The following is a 17,059-nucleotide window of genomic DNA, read 5'->3' on the forward strand; positions in this document are numbered from 1 at the left end:
AGATAATCAGTGAGTGCCTTCAAAGTTTAACTGCAGGAGACTTTCTTTTCAGGATGATAATTCAGCTGGTGACATTAGGTTGGAGTTAGTGCTCATTCATTGTTCTAAAAGTCCCATGCCTCTTAAGATTGTATTAAACCCGGAAGCAGATTATGTGCTTACTAAAGATTTTTACTGAATTTTAAGGCTCATTGTTGAGATATACTGCTCAAAAATGTTAAAAAGATAGATAGATAGATAGATAGATAGATAGATAGATAGATAGATAGATAGTCAAAGAGATGTGTACTGAAGTTGATATGCTTTTTTATGCCAGGCAAACACACCATCAGGGTTTCAGCATTTTGGGATGCTGGAGAGATAGCTCAGGTGTTGAGTATATACTGCTCTAGGCAATGATCCTGAGCTCAATTATGAAGCACCCATATTGGACGGCTCAGAGTTTTGCCCTGTTTAGACAGAGTGGCAGTCTCTTTCTGTGCCACCATAAATTTATTCTTATTTAATAAAGTTTTATTTCTTCCTCAATTTCTACCAATCACCAACTTGAGTAAGCAGCCAGCAGCTTCAAAGAAAATCCTACATCAGGAAAAATATTATGCGCTGAAAATTCAGATGGTCACTAGCATTTTTAGCAGTAAAACAGTTTTAAATTTTGATATTTATATTATCTTTAGACATGTTATTGTATACTTACTGAACCATAGCATAAGATAAACATAACTTTTTATATACATTTGGAAAGCAGAAAATTCATAAGACACTTTTTATTGCAATATTTACCTTATTGTAATGGGATGAATCTAAACAAAGATTAGACATGATGCAATATGCTTAGATTGTTTCAAAACAAAGTAGTTGAACTAATATCCCATTTGAACTAATCTCCAGCTAAACTGGGGATTCACTGGTCAGATCTGTGTAAGTTGATTCTCTGGTCCTTATTGTCATTAGATTACTTACCATCTACTAGCTGTTAGCACTTAGTGTTTTATGAATAATAGCGGACTTCCTTAAAGCCAGATAGTTTTTTTTTTTCCTCCTGGAATTAGCTCTGATGACTACAAACCTGAAAGAAAACAACAACAACAACAACAAAACAAACAACCCCACGCCAAGCAAAAACCTTAACTCACAGAGAAAAATTTCAAAGTATATACAAAGCTAACACACTACTGATATATTCAGAAGGGAGAATTTTGTTTGTGTCTACTGGAGGTACAATTCTCCCTTCTGAAAAAAAGACTGAGAAGGCAGCTTCAGCATAGGACGTTCAATTTTTTTTATGCTATTTAAACAACATAGCGTTTTTCTTGGCAAGAATTAACTTCAGTTAGTTCGGACCTTATTATTAGCTTATTTTATGATTCTGGAGACATCCCTACGTTTTGTTTTCTTGTTAAATCAAATTCTTTTGGGTTAGTAGTTTTATCCCTATTGTGTAGATTGTTTGGGTATTATAACTGTCCGACATCGTGAATTTAGTTTTAGGTAAGTTTTCTGCTTTTTATTAACCCCACAACTTATCTGGCCCGGTCAGGGAAGGAGCCCCGCCCCCTCTGGGGCTGGAGCCCCGCCCCATCCTTAGGTCCCCGCCCATTCTGCATTTACTAATTGCACGGTAGGCCGGGGAAAGAGATGGGAACAAACATCGCGAGACTTCAAAGGTCTTCCCACAGGGGCTTCAGGGACGGGACTTGCGCAGTAGCGCCCTTTGAAGCCAGCGTGGGAGAAAGGGGCGGGGCGTCCCGCGGTGTCGCGTCCGGCCCTTTGCGTTTGTTTGGGCCCGACGCTTCTCCTGAGCCGGCTCTGCGGTTTCCGGCCTGGGCGTCGGTCTCCACCCAGCGCTCCGCGCGCGTGCGCGGCTTCAGCAGAGGTGTGTGTGTGGCGGATGTCGACCTGGGATCTGCAGTGTTTGAGGAAGGCCAGGCCTGGGGGCTGGCGTTTGGGTACCGGCTGAGGTAGGCCAGGGTGGCTCTGGGGTCAGAGGTTAGAGGTCGCGGAGAGAGGTTGGCTCTGGGTCACCGGGAAATGCCCAGGGCTCCTGCGGTGCTCCAGGATCAGAGGCGAGCGGCCTTGCGAGTTCCCCGGACTGGGCTCCAGCCCGAGCGTCCTCGCGTGGGACGGGGGCTTGCTGCCCACGCCCGCGTGCCCAGGTCCTGTCGCGAGCCGTCCCTCCGGGAGCTTGAGCCGCCGGTGCTGACAGCGGGCTCCTTTCAGGAGGGTGACCGAGGGGGACCGTGCTGTGCCTTGGACGTGCCCGAGGGGCTGATGGTGCGTGGGGCTGCAGGTGCCCGAAAGAGGTGCAGAGACGTGCAATTTAGGCTCCCAATGCTCAGTTACCCTCGGCGACAAACTAATTGCATTCCTTTCCAAACCACCCAGGCACCTGTGCGCGCTGTGCATTTTTGACTCCGAAGTAGCGCTGGTTCATGAGGTGTGGTGGATTCATGGTCAGCGGTACCCTGTCTGAGGTGCAGCGCTGTTCACCACTGGCCATTTCTACTCGGTGCCTTTTACTCCAGATGGCTTGAATTTATCTTGCGCCGTCTTTGTAACTTTCTCTACTACACGTTTGTCTTTGTCTTTGCGCTTGGATTGGCTCACGTCCCATGATTGCTGTCGCCACCTCGTTCTTTGTCTAAGGAGCCTCTCTTATTCTTCTTATCTGTTAATCCATAACACCATTGTGTATTATTGTTTCTCTTTGAAAAAGAGGATGTTTTGAAGGGATTTTAAGCAATATGGGTCGTTCGAAGTTTAATGCATTGGGATTGTAAAGCATATTGGACTTATTCAGCAGTGGTGTGCGTTTAAATACAACTCACACTTGAAACAAGCTTTTATTTCCGGCTATATGAGGTGGTTGTCCGCCTGGTTTTCGCCCATCGGATGTAGTTTTATAATTTGTTTACTTTTGTACAGTTAGTTGATTGTCTCAACTAAATTTTTCCAGTAAAGATGAGTGAGATCTAATGGATACTTGAGATCATGGTTAATGTGCTCCTTACATATTAGTTTTCTTCTTGAGGTGACCAATTACCAGAAAGAAAAAAGCTACAGAGAGTTGAGGGAACAGTCCAGAGACACAGTGAGGGTGAGTCTGGCTTGGTGACCACAGGGTAGTAAGGTGGCTTGCTCACATCTCTGTAGGTAAGAAGACAGATGACAGGAAACAAGGCTGGTCCTCCAGTCTCAGTAACCAGCGTCACACTCCCGACGTCTAGGCCCCATCTCAAGTTTCCTGAACTTCCCAAAGTAGTACCACGAACCAGGGATCAGTTCTAAAATGAAAGTCTCTGGGGAGCTTTTGCAGCCAAACCGTAGCAGCTATTATTTGGCTTAAGGCTTTTTAAAAATTTTACCCCTTCTTTTCTATATATCCTTATGAAAATTTCGGTCATATAACAGGTTTCACGTTACGTATAAGGGCTGCTAAGGAATGTGCTCGGTATCACAGGGTTATCACTGAGATAAAGAACTGAGTTAGAATTCAGGAAATGATACCTTCACTGTGAATGGAAGTCAAGTGAGATTCCTAGGAAATAATCCAGGAGAGGCACTACTCAAGGTCATACTAGTTTGGGTTGTAAGCATGTTGATGTTTTTGTTTGAAAATATTTCTTCATTAAAGACACATTACCTCTATATTGGTAACCTTCACAGTGAATGAATATATGTTGGTAATTGTGCTGGAGTTTGGATTTGTAACAGGCGGGAGGCCTTGCCGAGACTCTGTGTATAGAGTGTGCTTTTCCTGTGTTGCCATAGTTTTCTAGTCTTTCTGTCCTGCCTCATGTCTTCTGTTTGTTTGTCATTTAGAAATCATATTAAATAACCAAGAAAGTGTGAAGATGAGCAGCCGAAGGAAACGCGCTCCCCCAGTGAAGGTCGATGAGGAAAGGCAGCAGCAGCTGCAGTGGAACATGCATGAAGACCTGAGGAATGAACCTCTCACCTTGGCCATTGAGCAGCCCTGCTCCGGTGCAGACTCTTCCTCTGATTGCATCCTCATAGATGATGACCCTCCTGAAGATGTAGTTCATAGAGATAAGAAGAGGCGTTCAGAAGCTGTGAGCACCTTAGAATCCACTGAAAAAGAGACCCCTTTGTCTGTAAAGTTGAATGTTATAGTTTCTCCCTATCATGTTGATCATTCTTGGAAAGCATTTCTGGGAGATTTTGTTCTTCAGCTTCTCCCTAAAGAGAGTTTAGTTGAACATTTTTCTGAAAGGAGTTTTGCATTGATGAATTCAGAGTCAAGCAATCAGTTCCTGATCTATGTCCATTCAGAATATAAAGATGCAGAGAAGCAAGAAAGTGTATGCAAAGAATCGGCTGATGTTTGCAGCAAGGGTCTTCGAGTGGAATCGTCCTTCAGTAGTGACATGTTACAGGATTTGGCCTGGCTGCAGAAGAAAAGAGGAATAAAACTTTATCAGAGACCAGAAGGAAGTCATATGATCAAGGTACTCACTTGCTGTGCTGTATTGTAAGGTTCCACATTAAAGTTAGCTTAGAAAGTCTCAAAATCCAGCAATAAGTGTCTCATTATTCTTTCAAGGAATACTTTAGGGCTTTAAGTAAACACAACTATCTTCCTGCCCATCATTTATAGCTGAGGCAACATTTTTCTAAGGAGATTGTCCTGAGTTTTCCTTCCTGCCTCTGCTCAGTTACTTACTTTGGTCCTCACCATCTTGCATTCTAATACCTTGTATTTTCAAATCCTTGTCTACATTGTTCCAGAAATGATATGTTGTGAATTAATTTCCTAATTGTAGAACTTGAGTATAGCCTTCCTACTCTGACATACAACTTCCTGTTTGTTATGTCATTGAATTCTACCCTTTATCACTGCTTTTTTATCTTGCTCCAAAAATTCCAAGTTAATTTGTTTCCCAAACAGATTCTTTCTGTCTGTGTTCCCTCTGCCTACATTAATTTCTTCCCCTTCTCTACTAACTATATGTGATTCTCTGGTAGTCTGTTCAGAAAGAGTCTCATGCAGGGAGAACTTTCCTAAATCCCCGGCCTAGTGTTACAAGCCCTGACCCAGAATATCTAATACCTCTTTTGGTTTTTGTTTTGGTGTTTGTTAATTTTCTTTTCTTCTTTCGACTGCTTTGAACTGCATTTAAATTTTAGATCTTTCCTAATTTCTAAACTGTGAGGTCTTTAGTACCTGCCTAGTACCTGACATTATCAGTAAATTTCTAACTTATTTCAAGATGTTCATCCAGTAAGTTGTGTAAATATTACAGAACATTCAAATGTTCTAATATCAGATTTTTTTCTATATGAACTTAAATAATACCCATTCTTTCATGATAGATTTTTCTCGAGGCAGGTGAGATAATGTAGTAAGTATGTTTTAAAAAGGGATTATATGCCGTATGCTAAAGGCTGAAGGAAAAATTCTGAGATGTTGCTTCATCTTTGTGTCTCTGAAATTTTTTTTTTACACATTTCTCAAATTAAAAGCAATTGTATCAGTAGGTCTAATTTTTTTCTGGAGAGATCTGGTGTATTCAGGATGGAATGGCCATAGACTTATTTCAAAAAAAATTTGAAGAATAAAGAACATTTGGAAGCATTGTGCAGCAGTTAACTGTGGATGTGAGACTCATAACCATGCAGTTCCCTGTCTACTGATTTTGAAGACCAGTATTTTGCTGCGTGATAGCAGGAATGTAAGAGTTCATGGCTTGTGTGTATGTATTCTACTCTTGAAAGCAAATCTTAATCTTTTCCTTTTTCCCTGACCTTGATTTTTATAAAAATGCAAATATCTGTCACTACCACAATAAACCAGGTGAACAAAGGCAAGTGCATACAGGCCTGAAATGTAACTCACTTGTCACTCTAATGTCACTGCATTCTTCTATTTCAGCTGTAGAGATGAAGGATTTCAGTCATTAGGGAGTCTGATGTCAGGAGAACTAGAGAAATGAAGAAAGTGAATTGTCTGTTAGACACTTTAAACTATGTCGGCTGCCTCATATGGACTTACTGTTTTAAAAACAAGAATGTTTGAGTCTGAACAAAAGTTATATTTCCTAAATTTTTCTTATTCCTAAATATCATTGCCTGTACTCAGATTTTGGATATTTCAACTCAATATGATTCAATAGCTGCATTGTTTTACTTAATATTAGTCAAGGTCTGTTTTCTTCCACCTTTTATTTGATATTTGATCCAGTGATAAGGATTCCAAAACTTAATCACAAAAGAGTGAGCATGTGTGTTTAGTTTTCTGGGAGATAGTTCCTTGCAACAAGCTTCACTGCTTATTCAGATGCTCACTGGGTTCAGACACTACGACTTGGTGGGTAGAGTTGAGGTTTTTGTAACATTCTCCTGTGTTTGGTCCCAATTAAGGAAGTCTTTGTTTCATTTATGCATCATAGGCATTTACAGAATGAATTTATGAAATTAAAATGTATCTCATGCCTATGGGTCAGACATTGTTAAAGCCTTTAAGAAATACTGACTCTAGGGACTAGAGAAATGGTTCAGTGGTTAAGAGCTCTAACTGCTCTTGCAGAGGACCCAGGTTCGGTTCCCAGTGCCCGCATCCCAACTAGCAGTCATCTGTAACTCCTGTCCCCAGGGACTTTACTGTCCTCTCTTGGCCTCCACAGACACTGCACACACCATGCATAAACAGATAAAACTCCCATATACATTAAAAGAAAAAAACTTTTTCTTTAGAAATAGTGACTGTAGAAAAGGTTTCCTTGTGTCCTTATAAAGAACGGTATATTGCTAATAAGACTTTACTTCTTTTTAGGTTGGTATTTATATCTTGGAAGCTGGCCTAACAAGACTAGACTTTATGAGTGATGCAAGTTCAAGAATGAAAAAGTTTAATCAGCTCATGAAGAGAGTGATGGAAAAGTTATATAATTTTGTTATTCCAGGTAATTATTAAAGTAAACTTTACAATTGCATTTTGGGGGTTGTCAGTTTTTCCTCAACTGTGTATATAATAACTTGAAAATGAATAATAAAAAATGAAGAAACTTAAATGATCTCCATATAGTACTCTATGACAAATCATATCTGAAATGCCCTCACTGATAAGATTTGTTCTTTCACTATATTTGCTTAGCATTAGGCCCAGAGTTCAAGAAATGTTTTGTAAAATCAGTATACAAAGTCAAAAGGCAATCAAAGTACATCTGAACTGGTTTGATTCCTTTTTTCTTTTTCTGCAAAATTCTGTAATAGCCAGATTGTTACTGCCTTTTAATCTACCTCACCTTTGCAGTATGATAGAAAATCTCAAGAGCCAGGTTTTTATAAAGAGCAGATGACTTTGTTGTTTGTTGGTAGGATGTGCAATCCTTGGTTAGAACTGCCACTAACCTAACTAACTAGCTGCCACTAAGGGCTTGTGAATATCAGAAAATATAACTCAGTGGTAGAGAGACACAGAAAACACTGCTAGCCCAGTACTAGTAGACATGGGACTGACTGGGGTGCATCCTGCCATGCTGCTGGAGGCACAGTGTGGATTTTCCAAGTTACGTTGGAGAACTTAGTGTGTCTGGTATTTTGGTGCAATTTATAGGGCATTCTGTCCCCCTATTCCTTTCCTTTGTTTTCTTTTTTCCCTTATGTGCCCCAGAACTGCACACATGTTAGGCAAGTACTGTACTTCTGAGCTATAACCTCAGCCCTATAGGACATTTCATGTTAGAATGTTTGGAACTCTGTTTTTGAACATGGTGGGTAAATTGATGCCATAGCTCATTCTATCAAAACTTCATAATGCTAATAGTAGTAAGTTATTTCGGAAGTTAGAGAGTTACAGGGGATAAAATACCTTATTTCAGAATTAGAAATCCTATCAAAAACATTTTTTTTTTTAAGTTATAAGAATTTTAGACAGCTGTTGTGGAACACGCCTGAACTGCCAGTACTCTGGAAGAAAACTTCAAGCTTAGATATCAATACTTGATTACATTAATTATTTTGTGGTGAAGATATGAAATAAATGCATAATTAAACACTGGTTGTGAAAATTCTATATGATATTTTGTATTTAAAAGAATTTGTAGATTTTTCAGTACATTCTTGGTAACTGAGCTTATTAGGTATTTTCTGTAAAACCATTAGTTTTACAGTGTCCTCTTTGAGAACAGTTTGGAAATAAAAATGGTTCATTTCTTCACATTGAAAGAATAATGCAAGTGTGTTTAGGGTTTTTATTTTGTTCAAGTTACAGTGAGAGTCTTATACAGGGCAGTTGTGTTCATCCAGTAAAGTGTGACTGAAATTAATGTGACATTAATGATTTCAGCATGTTTCTTCATTAGCTTCTGCTACTTTCAAAAGCTCACTTTTTCTTCTTCGCCGAAAAATTAATGAGAACCCTTGCCTTAATAAGCATAAAAATAGGATATTTTATGTTAAGATGTAAAAGTGAAATGAGTTAATTTATAAATCACAGATAAAATACATATTCAGTTCTTCAGAATATGTTTCTCTGAAAAACTGTGGCAAGTACATATAAATTATAACACATAGTTATAACCAACGTATAAAATGGCAGATGGACAGTGAGGAGAACATTGATACCGTGCAGCATTTGAACTCTTTTAAAGAATGCATAGGTAGATACTTTGGGGAGAAGGAATTTCCAGTCACAGAACACACAGCAGGACTGTGGAGATGAATGGGTGCTTGGGTCCTCCTATAAGGAACAGCAATTAGAAGGCCTTATAGCACATGCATCTACATTCCCAGTCCTCAGAAGATTGAGACATGAGTATTTTGGATGTGAGGCCAATCCAGAGAGTATTGTATGGCGAAATACAGTGGGAGGGAAAGGGTTTAAATAGAAAAAAAAATTGCTGTGGCTTACAATGCAGATTCTGTTATGAGTACCTTTGTTGGATATACAGATGTGCTGGAAGAAGATGAGGAAGATTCAGAGAGTGAGCCAGAGGGCCAGGACATTGATGAGCTCTATCACTTTGTGAAGCAAACACACCAGCGAGAAACACAGTCAGTCCAAGTGGATGTCCAGCATCCTGCATTAATTCCAGTACTGAGACCATACCAGAGAGAGGCAGTGAACTGGATGCTGCGACAAGAGCATTTCAGAAGCGTTCCTGCTGGTGGCAAGTATAAGATGCTTAAAGAAGGGCTCACTGATTGGAGGCGCAATGCTGAAGATGGTTCAGAGTGGGTCATGTGCTAGGGTGATGGCAAGGAATACTGAAGAGAATAGTTTTCTAAGAAGTCTCCCAAATAGAAATCTAGAAAAACATGTCACTTTACTTATTTATCTAAGTTTACACTGTTTTTCCTTTAGCCTTAATGGGAATGCATTAAAAGTAAGAAGTTTAAATCATGTTTCTTACTTACAATCTCATTTTGGGAGGTAGGAGCAGGAAGATGACAAATTCAAGTCATCCCGGGCCACAGTGTAAATTTTAGTCCAGCTGTTCTGGGCTGTGTGCCACGCTATTGGAAAAACAAAAATCACAACTTGTCAACAAAAGATTGCTTTTAGACCTTGATTAACTAAGTGTAAGAAACTTCCTAACTGGACAATAAATGTTAGCAACAGAGCAGATTTACGAACGTGACGAATTTTCCTAGTTTGTATTTTTTGATTGCCCCACAAAATAAATAAAACCAAGAGATTTATTGGAGGGGTATGCTCTAATAATATGTTTTCTTTGTTTGCTTTGATACAGTGTCTTTGCTTAGCACCCTGGTTGTCTTGGAACTCACTGTTTAGATCAGGCTGACCTTAAACTGTAATGAAAATTTATTTTTTCTGCCTACTGAACACTGCTTAAAATGAACAACACCGGGCCCAGCACTGTTTTTAAATGAGTAGACAAATTTTGAGATTTTTTTTTTACACAATTCTATAAAATGAATTATTAACTAGTTTTGATTCTTCCTGTGTAGATTTACTTCAGTTAGTGGCAGATGATATTACTTACTTACTAGTCAGGTTCCCCAGAATCTTTCTCCAGTTGTACGAAGGAAAATTGGTTTTCTCCAGCAGAGTCTCACTAGCTATACAAAGGGTTATTAAGGTCAGGCCCTTTGCCTAGCAGTAGGTGATCAAACACATAATGAACTCAGTGACATTTTTTGAGATTCTTTGTGTCATAATGCACTTAATGCTATGTCACATTTTTTTAAACCCTTACAAGTCCTTTTCATATATATTATAGTTTCCGGTTTTGTGCTTTTATGGAATTTCTTTGTGTGCAAAGTGCAGGCATGTGTGTCTGTGTCTAAATGTGCTTACTGTGCTTTTTCTTTGACTCTTCCTTCTGTTTGTTTTTATATTATTATTATTTTTTAAAAGTTTTCTTTTAGATGTCTGTATTCTAATGAGAGAAAGAAAGGGTATAGGTCACAGTGGGTGGGAAGGAGCTGGGTGTTTGGGGAGGGGAAATTTTAATCAATATATTGTATTTAAAAAATCTATTTGCAGTAAGAAAGAAGTTGCCCACTTCTTGGGTGCTTTGTTAAAGGTAATGCTATGAGGCTGAGCTGGTGCTGAGTGTAAGTTTTCCTGTTGACCCTCAGCAGTTTGTTGTGCTTCACTCTTCTGTGTTATAACTTGCTTATATGGATTTGTACCGAAGCAAAGGAAGTTGGCAAATAGTATTAGAAGAGAACTGGAGAGAACCATGGCCTTTTACCCACCTGCTAACTGAGAGGCAACTTTCTTAAGAACATCTGTCTCCTGAGTCAGCATCCCACACCATTCTGTTTGTTTTATTTTAGTATCAATATGTGACAGGGAAAGAAACCAAACAAAAATTCTTACGTGGTTTTTCTTTTCTTTAGATAACTCCCTGCACTTCTTATGGCGAGAAATTGTTACACCTGATGGTTTGAAACTCTACTATAATCCATATACGGGCTGGTAAGGCAAAATCTTACATGCTTGATTTTTTAAATATATACAGTAAAATCTATGAAATTTTTGACACATATTCACAGTCTTGAAAAATACTAAATGACTATATTTCTTTTTTTTGTTTATTTATTTATTAAAAATTTCCACCTCCTCCCATCCTCCCATTTCCCTCCCACTCCCCCCACTGTCCCGCCCCCTCTCTCTCCAGTCCTAAGAGAAGTCAGGGTGCCATGCCCTGTGGGAAGTCCAAGAGCCTCCCCCCTCCATCCAGGTCTAGGAAGGTGTGCATCCAAACAGACTAGGCTCCCAATAAGCCAGTACATGCAGTAGAATCAAAATCCGGTGTCATTATTATTAGCTTCTCAGTCAGGCCCCATTGTCAGCCATGTTCAGAGAGTCCGGTTTGATCACATGCTCCATCAGTCCCAGTCCAGCTGGCCTTGGTGAGCTCCCATTAGATCAGTCACACTGTCTCCATGGGTGGATGCAACCCTCGTGGTCCTGACTTTCTTGCTCATGTTCTCCCTCTTTCTGCTCTTCATCTGGGCCTTGGGAGCTCAGTCCTGTGCTCCAATGTGGGCCTGTGTCTCTTATCTTCATCCATTGCCAGATGAAGGGTAAGGCTCACAGTGAGCTCGTCCATGCTGAAGAGTCCAAGCCCATCGCCGTTGTCCTTGGTTTCTCAGTCCTCTTCCACCGTCGGCCACATTCAGAGAGTCCGGTTTGGTCGCCTGTTCCATCAGTTCCATTCCAACTGGACTTGGTGGTCTCCCGTTAGTTCTGTCCCACCGTCTCAATGAGTGAACACACCGCTCACGGTCCTTACTTCCTTGCTCATGATCTCCCTCCTTTTGCTCCTCATCAGGACCTTGGGAGCTCAGTCCGGTGCTCCAATGTGGGGCTCTGTCATATTCTCCATCCAACGCCAGGTGAAGGTTCTATGGTGATATGCAAGATATTCATGAGTATGGCAATAGGATCTGGACATTTCTGGCTCCCTCTCCTCAGCTGCCCAAGGAACTAGCTGGGGGCATCTTCCTGGACACCTGTGAACCCCTCTAGAATCAAGTCTCTGCCAACCCTAGAATGGCTCCCTTAATTAAGATATATAATTCCTTGTTCCCATATCCACCCTTCCTATATCCCAACCATCCTATTCCCCCAAGCTCTTCCCATCCTCCACTTCACACTTTTCTCTCCCTATCCCCCCACCCCCCACCCCCAAGTTCCCATTTTTTGTCCGGCAATCTTATCTACTTCCAATGTCCAGGAGGATAACTATATGTTTTTCTTTGGATTAACCTTCTTATTTAGCTTCTCTAGGATCAGGAATTATAGGCTCGATGTCCTTTATTTATGGCTAGAAACCAATTATGAGTGAGTACATCCCATGTTCATCTTTCTAGGCCTGGGTTACCTCACTCAGAATAGTGTTTTCTATTTCCATCCATTTGCATGCAAAATTCAAGATGTCATTGTTTTTTACCGCCGAGTAGTACTCTAATATGTATATATTCCACACTTTCTTCATCCATTCTTCCACTGAAGGGCATCTAGGTTGTTTCCAGGTTCTGGCTATTACAAATAATGCTGCTATAAACATAGTTGAACAAATGCTTTTGTAATATGATTGGGCATCTCTTGGGTAAATTCCCAAGAGTGGGATTGCTGGGTCCTGGGGTAGGTTGATCCTGAATTTCCTGAGAAACCGCCATATTACTTTCCAAAGCGGTTGCACAAGTTTGCATTCCCACCAGCAATGGATGAGTGTACCCCTTACTCCACAACCTCTCCAGCAAAGGCTATCATTGGTGTTATTGGTTTTAGCCAATCTGACAGGTGTAAGATGGTATCTCAACGTTGTTTTGATTTGCATTTCTCTGATTGCTAAGGAGGTTGAGCATGCCCTTAAATGTCTTTTGGCCATTCAAACTTCTTCTGTTGAGAATTCTCTATTCAGTTCAGTGCCCTATTTTTTAATTGGGTTAATTAGCATTTTAAAGTCTAGTCTCTTGAGTTCCTTATATATTTTAGAGATCAGACCTTTGTCTGTTGCGGGGTTGGTGAAGATCTTTTCCCAGTCAGTAGGCTGCCTTTTTGTCTTAGTGACAGTGTCCTTTGCTTTACAGAAGCTGCTCAGCTTCAGGAGGTCCCATTTATTCAATGTTGCCCTTAATGTCTGTGCTGCTGGGGATATACATAGGAAGCGGTCTCCTGTGCCCAAATGTTGTAGAGTACTTCCCACTTTCTCCTCTAACAGGTTCAGTGTGTTCAGATTGATATTGAGGTCTTTAATCCATTTGGACTTGAGTTTTGTACATGGTGATAGATATGGATCTAGTTTCATTCTCCTACATGTTGACATCCAGTTATGCCAGCACCATTTGTTGAAGATGCTTTCTTTCTTCCATTGTGTACTTTTAGCTCCTTTATCGAAAATCAGGTGTTCATAGGTTTGTGGTTTAAGATCCGGGTCTTCTATTCGATTCCATTGGTCGACTTCTCTGTTTTTATGCCAATACCAAGCTGTTTACAATACTGTAGCTCTGTAATAGAGTTTGAAGTCAGGGATGGTAAGGCCTCCAGAAGTTCCTTTATTGTATAAGATTGTTTTGGCTATCCTGGGTTTCTTGTTCTTCCATATAAAGTTGATTATTGTCCTCTCAAGATCTGTGAAGAATTTTGATGGGACCTTTAAGGGGATTGCATTGAATCTATAGATTGCCTTTGGTAGAATTGCCATTTTTACTATGTTGATCCTCCCAATCCAAGAGCAAGGGAGATCTTTCCATGTTCTGGTATCCTCTTCAATTTCTTTCTTCAAAGACTTAAAGTTCTTGTCAAATAGATCTTTCACTTCCTTGGTTAGAGTTACCCCAAGATATTTTATGCTATTTGTGGCTATCGTGAAAGGTGTCGCTTCTCTGATTTCCTTCTCTGCTTCCTTATCCTTTGTATATAGGAGGGCAATTGATTTTTTTGGAGTTGATCTTGTATCCGGCCACATTACTAAAGAAGTTTATCAGCTGTAGGAGTTCTATGGTGGAGTTTTTCGGATCGCTTATGTACACTATCATATCATCTGCAAATAACGAAAGTTTAACTTCTTCCTTTCCAATTCGAATCCCCTTGATCCCCTTGTGTTGTCTTATTGCTATTGCTAGAACTTCAAGCACTATATTGAAGAGATAAGGAGAGAGTGGACAGCCTTGTCAGGTTCCTGAATTTAGTGGGATGGCCTTGAGTTTCTCTCCATTTCATTTGATGTTAGCTGTCGGCTTGCTGTAAATAGCCTTTATTATATTTAGGAATGACCCTTGTATCCCTAATCTTTCCAAGACCTTTATCATAAAGGGGTGTTGAATTTTGTCAAATGCTTTTTCAGCATCTAATGAGATGATCATATGGTTTTTATCCTTCAGTTTATTTATATGATGGATTATATTGATAGATTTTCGTATGTTGAACCAGGCCTGCATCTCTGGGATGAAGCCTACTTGATCATAGTGGATAATTTTTCTAATGTGTTCTTGGATTCGGTTTGCCAGTATTTTATTGAGAATTTTTGCATCGATGTTCATGAGTGAGATTGGCCTGTAATTCTCTTTCTTGGTTGAGTCTTTGTGTGGTTTAGGTATCAGGGTAATTGTAGCTTCATAAAAGGAATTTGGCAATGACTGTTCTGTTTCTATATTATGAAATACATTAAGGAGTATAGGTATTAGGTCTTCTTGGAAGTTCTGGTAGAATTCTGCATTGAAACCATATGGTCCTGGGCTTTTTTTGGTAGGGAGGTTTCTGATAACAGTTTCTAATTCTTCGCGACTAACAGGACTATTTAGATTGTTCACCTGGTCCTGGTTTAACTTTGGTATATGGTACTTATTTAAAAAAGTGTCCATTTCTTTTACATTTTCCAATTTTGTGGCATACAGGCTTTTGTAGTAAGATCTAATGATTCTCTGAATTTCCTCTGTGTCTGTGGTTATGTCCCCCTTTTCATTTCTAATCTTATTAATTTGTTTGTTCTCTCTCTGCCGTTTGATTATTTTGGCTAGGGGTTTGTCGATCTAGTTGATTTTCTCCAAGAACCAGCTTTTTGTTTCTTTGATTCTTTGGATTGTTTTCTGTGTTTCTATTTTGTTGATTTCTGCCCTCAGTTTGATAATTTCCAGTCTTCTACTCCTCCTAGGTGAGTCTGCTTCTTTTTTTTTTTAGAGCTTTCAGGTGTGCTGATAAGTCTCCAATGTGTGCTTTCTCTTTTTTTTTTTTTAAGTCGGCACCAGTGCTATGAATTTTCCTCTTAGCACTGCTTTCATAGTGTCCCATAGGTTTGAGTATGTGTGTCCTTATTTTCATTAAGTTCAAGGAAGACTTTAATTTCTTTATTTCTTCCTTGACCCAGGTGTGGTTCAGTAGTTGACTGTTCAGTTTCCATGAGTTTGTAGGCTTTCTGGGGGTAGCATTGTTGTTGAATTCTAATTTTAATCCATGGTGATCCGATAGGATGCAGGTGGTTATTAATATGTTTTTGTAACTGTGGAAGTTTGCTTTGTTACCGAGTATGTGGTCAATTTTCGAAAAGGTTCCATGAGCCGCAGAGAAAAAAGTATATTCTTTCCTATTTGGGTGGAATGTTCTATAGATGTCTGTTAAGTCCATTTGGTTCATTATCTCCATTAAGTCTCTTAATTCTCTGTTAGGTTTCTGTCGGATTGACCTGTCCATTGGTGAGAGAGGAGTGTTGAAGTCTCCCACTATCAGTGTGTTTGGTTTGATTGCTGCCTTGAGTTCTAGTAATGTTTCTTTTCCATAAGTGGGTGCTTTTGTATTAGTTGCATAAATATTCAGGATTGAGACTTCATTCTGATGGATTTTTCCTGTAATGAGTATAAAGTGTCCCTTTCCATCTCTTCTGATTGATTTTAGTTTGAAGTCAACTTTGTTAGAAATTAGTATGGCCACACCGGCTTGTTTCTTAGGTCCATTTGCTTGATAAACCTTTTCCAACCCCTTTACTCTGAGTAGATGTCTGTCTTTGTGGTTGAGGTGTGTTTCTTGTAAACAGCAGAATGTTGGATCCTGTTTTCGTATCCAATCTCTTAGCCTGTGCCTTTTTATAGGTGAATTGAGTCCATTGATATTAAGTGATATTAATGACCAGTGGTTGTGAACTCCGGTTGTCATTTTTTATTTGGTAGTAGAGATTGTTTGTTTCCTTTCTTTGAGATGCGCTGGTGAAGGGTCGCTAGATGCCTGAGTTGTTGTGGGCGTTGTTGGATCCTTTGTGAATTTCCTTCTATTACTTTCTGTAAGGCTGGATTTGTGGCTATGTATTGTTTAAATTTGTTTTTATCCTGGAATATTTTGTTTTCTCCATTTATAGTGAATGAAAGCTTGGCTGGGTATAGTAATCTGGGCTTGCATCCATGGTCTCTTAGTTTCTGCAAAACATCTATCCAGGACCTTCTGGCTTTCATGGTTTCCATAGAGAAGTCAGGTGTTAGTCTGATAGGTTTACCTTTATAAGTTACTTGACCTTTTTCCTTTGCAGCTCTTAATATTCTTTCTTTATTTTGTATGTTTTGTGTTTTGATTATAATATGGCGAGGGGATGATTTTTTTTGATCCAGTCTATTTGGTGTTCTGTAAGCTTCTTGAACCTTAATAGGAATATCTTTAGGTTTGGGAAGTTTTCTTCTATAATTTTATTAAATATTTTTTCTGGACCATTGAGCTGTAATTCTTCTCTTTCTTCTATGCCTATTATTCTTAGGTTTGGTCTTTTTATTGTGTTCCAGATTTCCTGAATGTTTTGTGATGAGAATTTGTTGGATTTGCTATTTTCTTTGATCAGTGCATTTATTTTCTCTATGGTATCTTCAGAATCTGAGATTCTTTCTTCCATCTCTTGTATTCTGTTGGTTATGCTTGTTTCTGTAGTCCCTGTTCATTTACATAGATTTCCCATATCCGGCTGGCCCTCGGGTTGTGTTTTCTTCCTTGCCTCCATTTCAGTTTTCAAGTCTTGCACTGTTTCCATTATCTGTTTGATTGTTTTTTCTTGGTTTCCTAGGATATCGTTAATGGATTTACTCAATTCTTCAAACTTTTTGTTACTCTTCTAGTCCATTTCCTTAAGGGAGTTTTTCACCT

General features: G+C 39.5%; 1 protein-coding gene across 1 annotated transcript in view; it reads left to right on the top strand.

The window, feature by feature from the left end:
* The first annotated feature begins 1,842 nt into the window (after positions 1-1,842).
* The window catches only part of Shprh (SNF2 histone linker PHD RING helicase), a 73,577-nt gene continuing 58,360 nt past the window's right edge, over positions 1,843-17,059 (top strand). The window contains 5 exon segments of the mRNA XM_038338808.1: positions 1,843-1,961; positions 3,823-4,469; positions 6,794-6,923; positions 8,913-9,131; positions 10,831-10,909. Coding sequence (XP_038194736.1) covers positions 3,855-4,469; positions 6,794-6,923; positions 8,913-9,131; positions 10,831-10,909 — 1,043 coding nt within the window. The 5' untranslated portion in view covers positions 1,843-1,961; positions 3,823-3,854.

Source organism: Arvicola amphibius, chromosome 8 (genome assembly GCF_903992535.2).
Source record: "Arvicola amphibius chromosome 8, mArvAmp1.2, whole genome shotgun sequence".
Lineage (NCBI taxonomy): Eukaryota > Metazoa > Chordata > Mammalia > Rodentia > Cricetidae > Arvicola > Arvicola amphibius.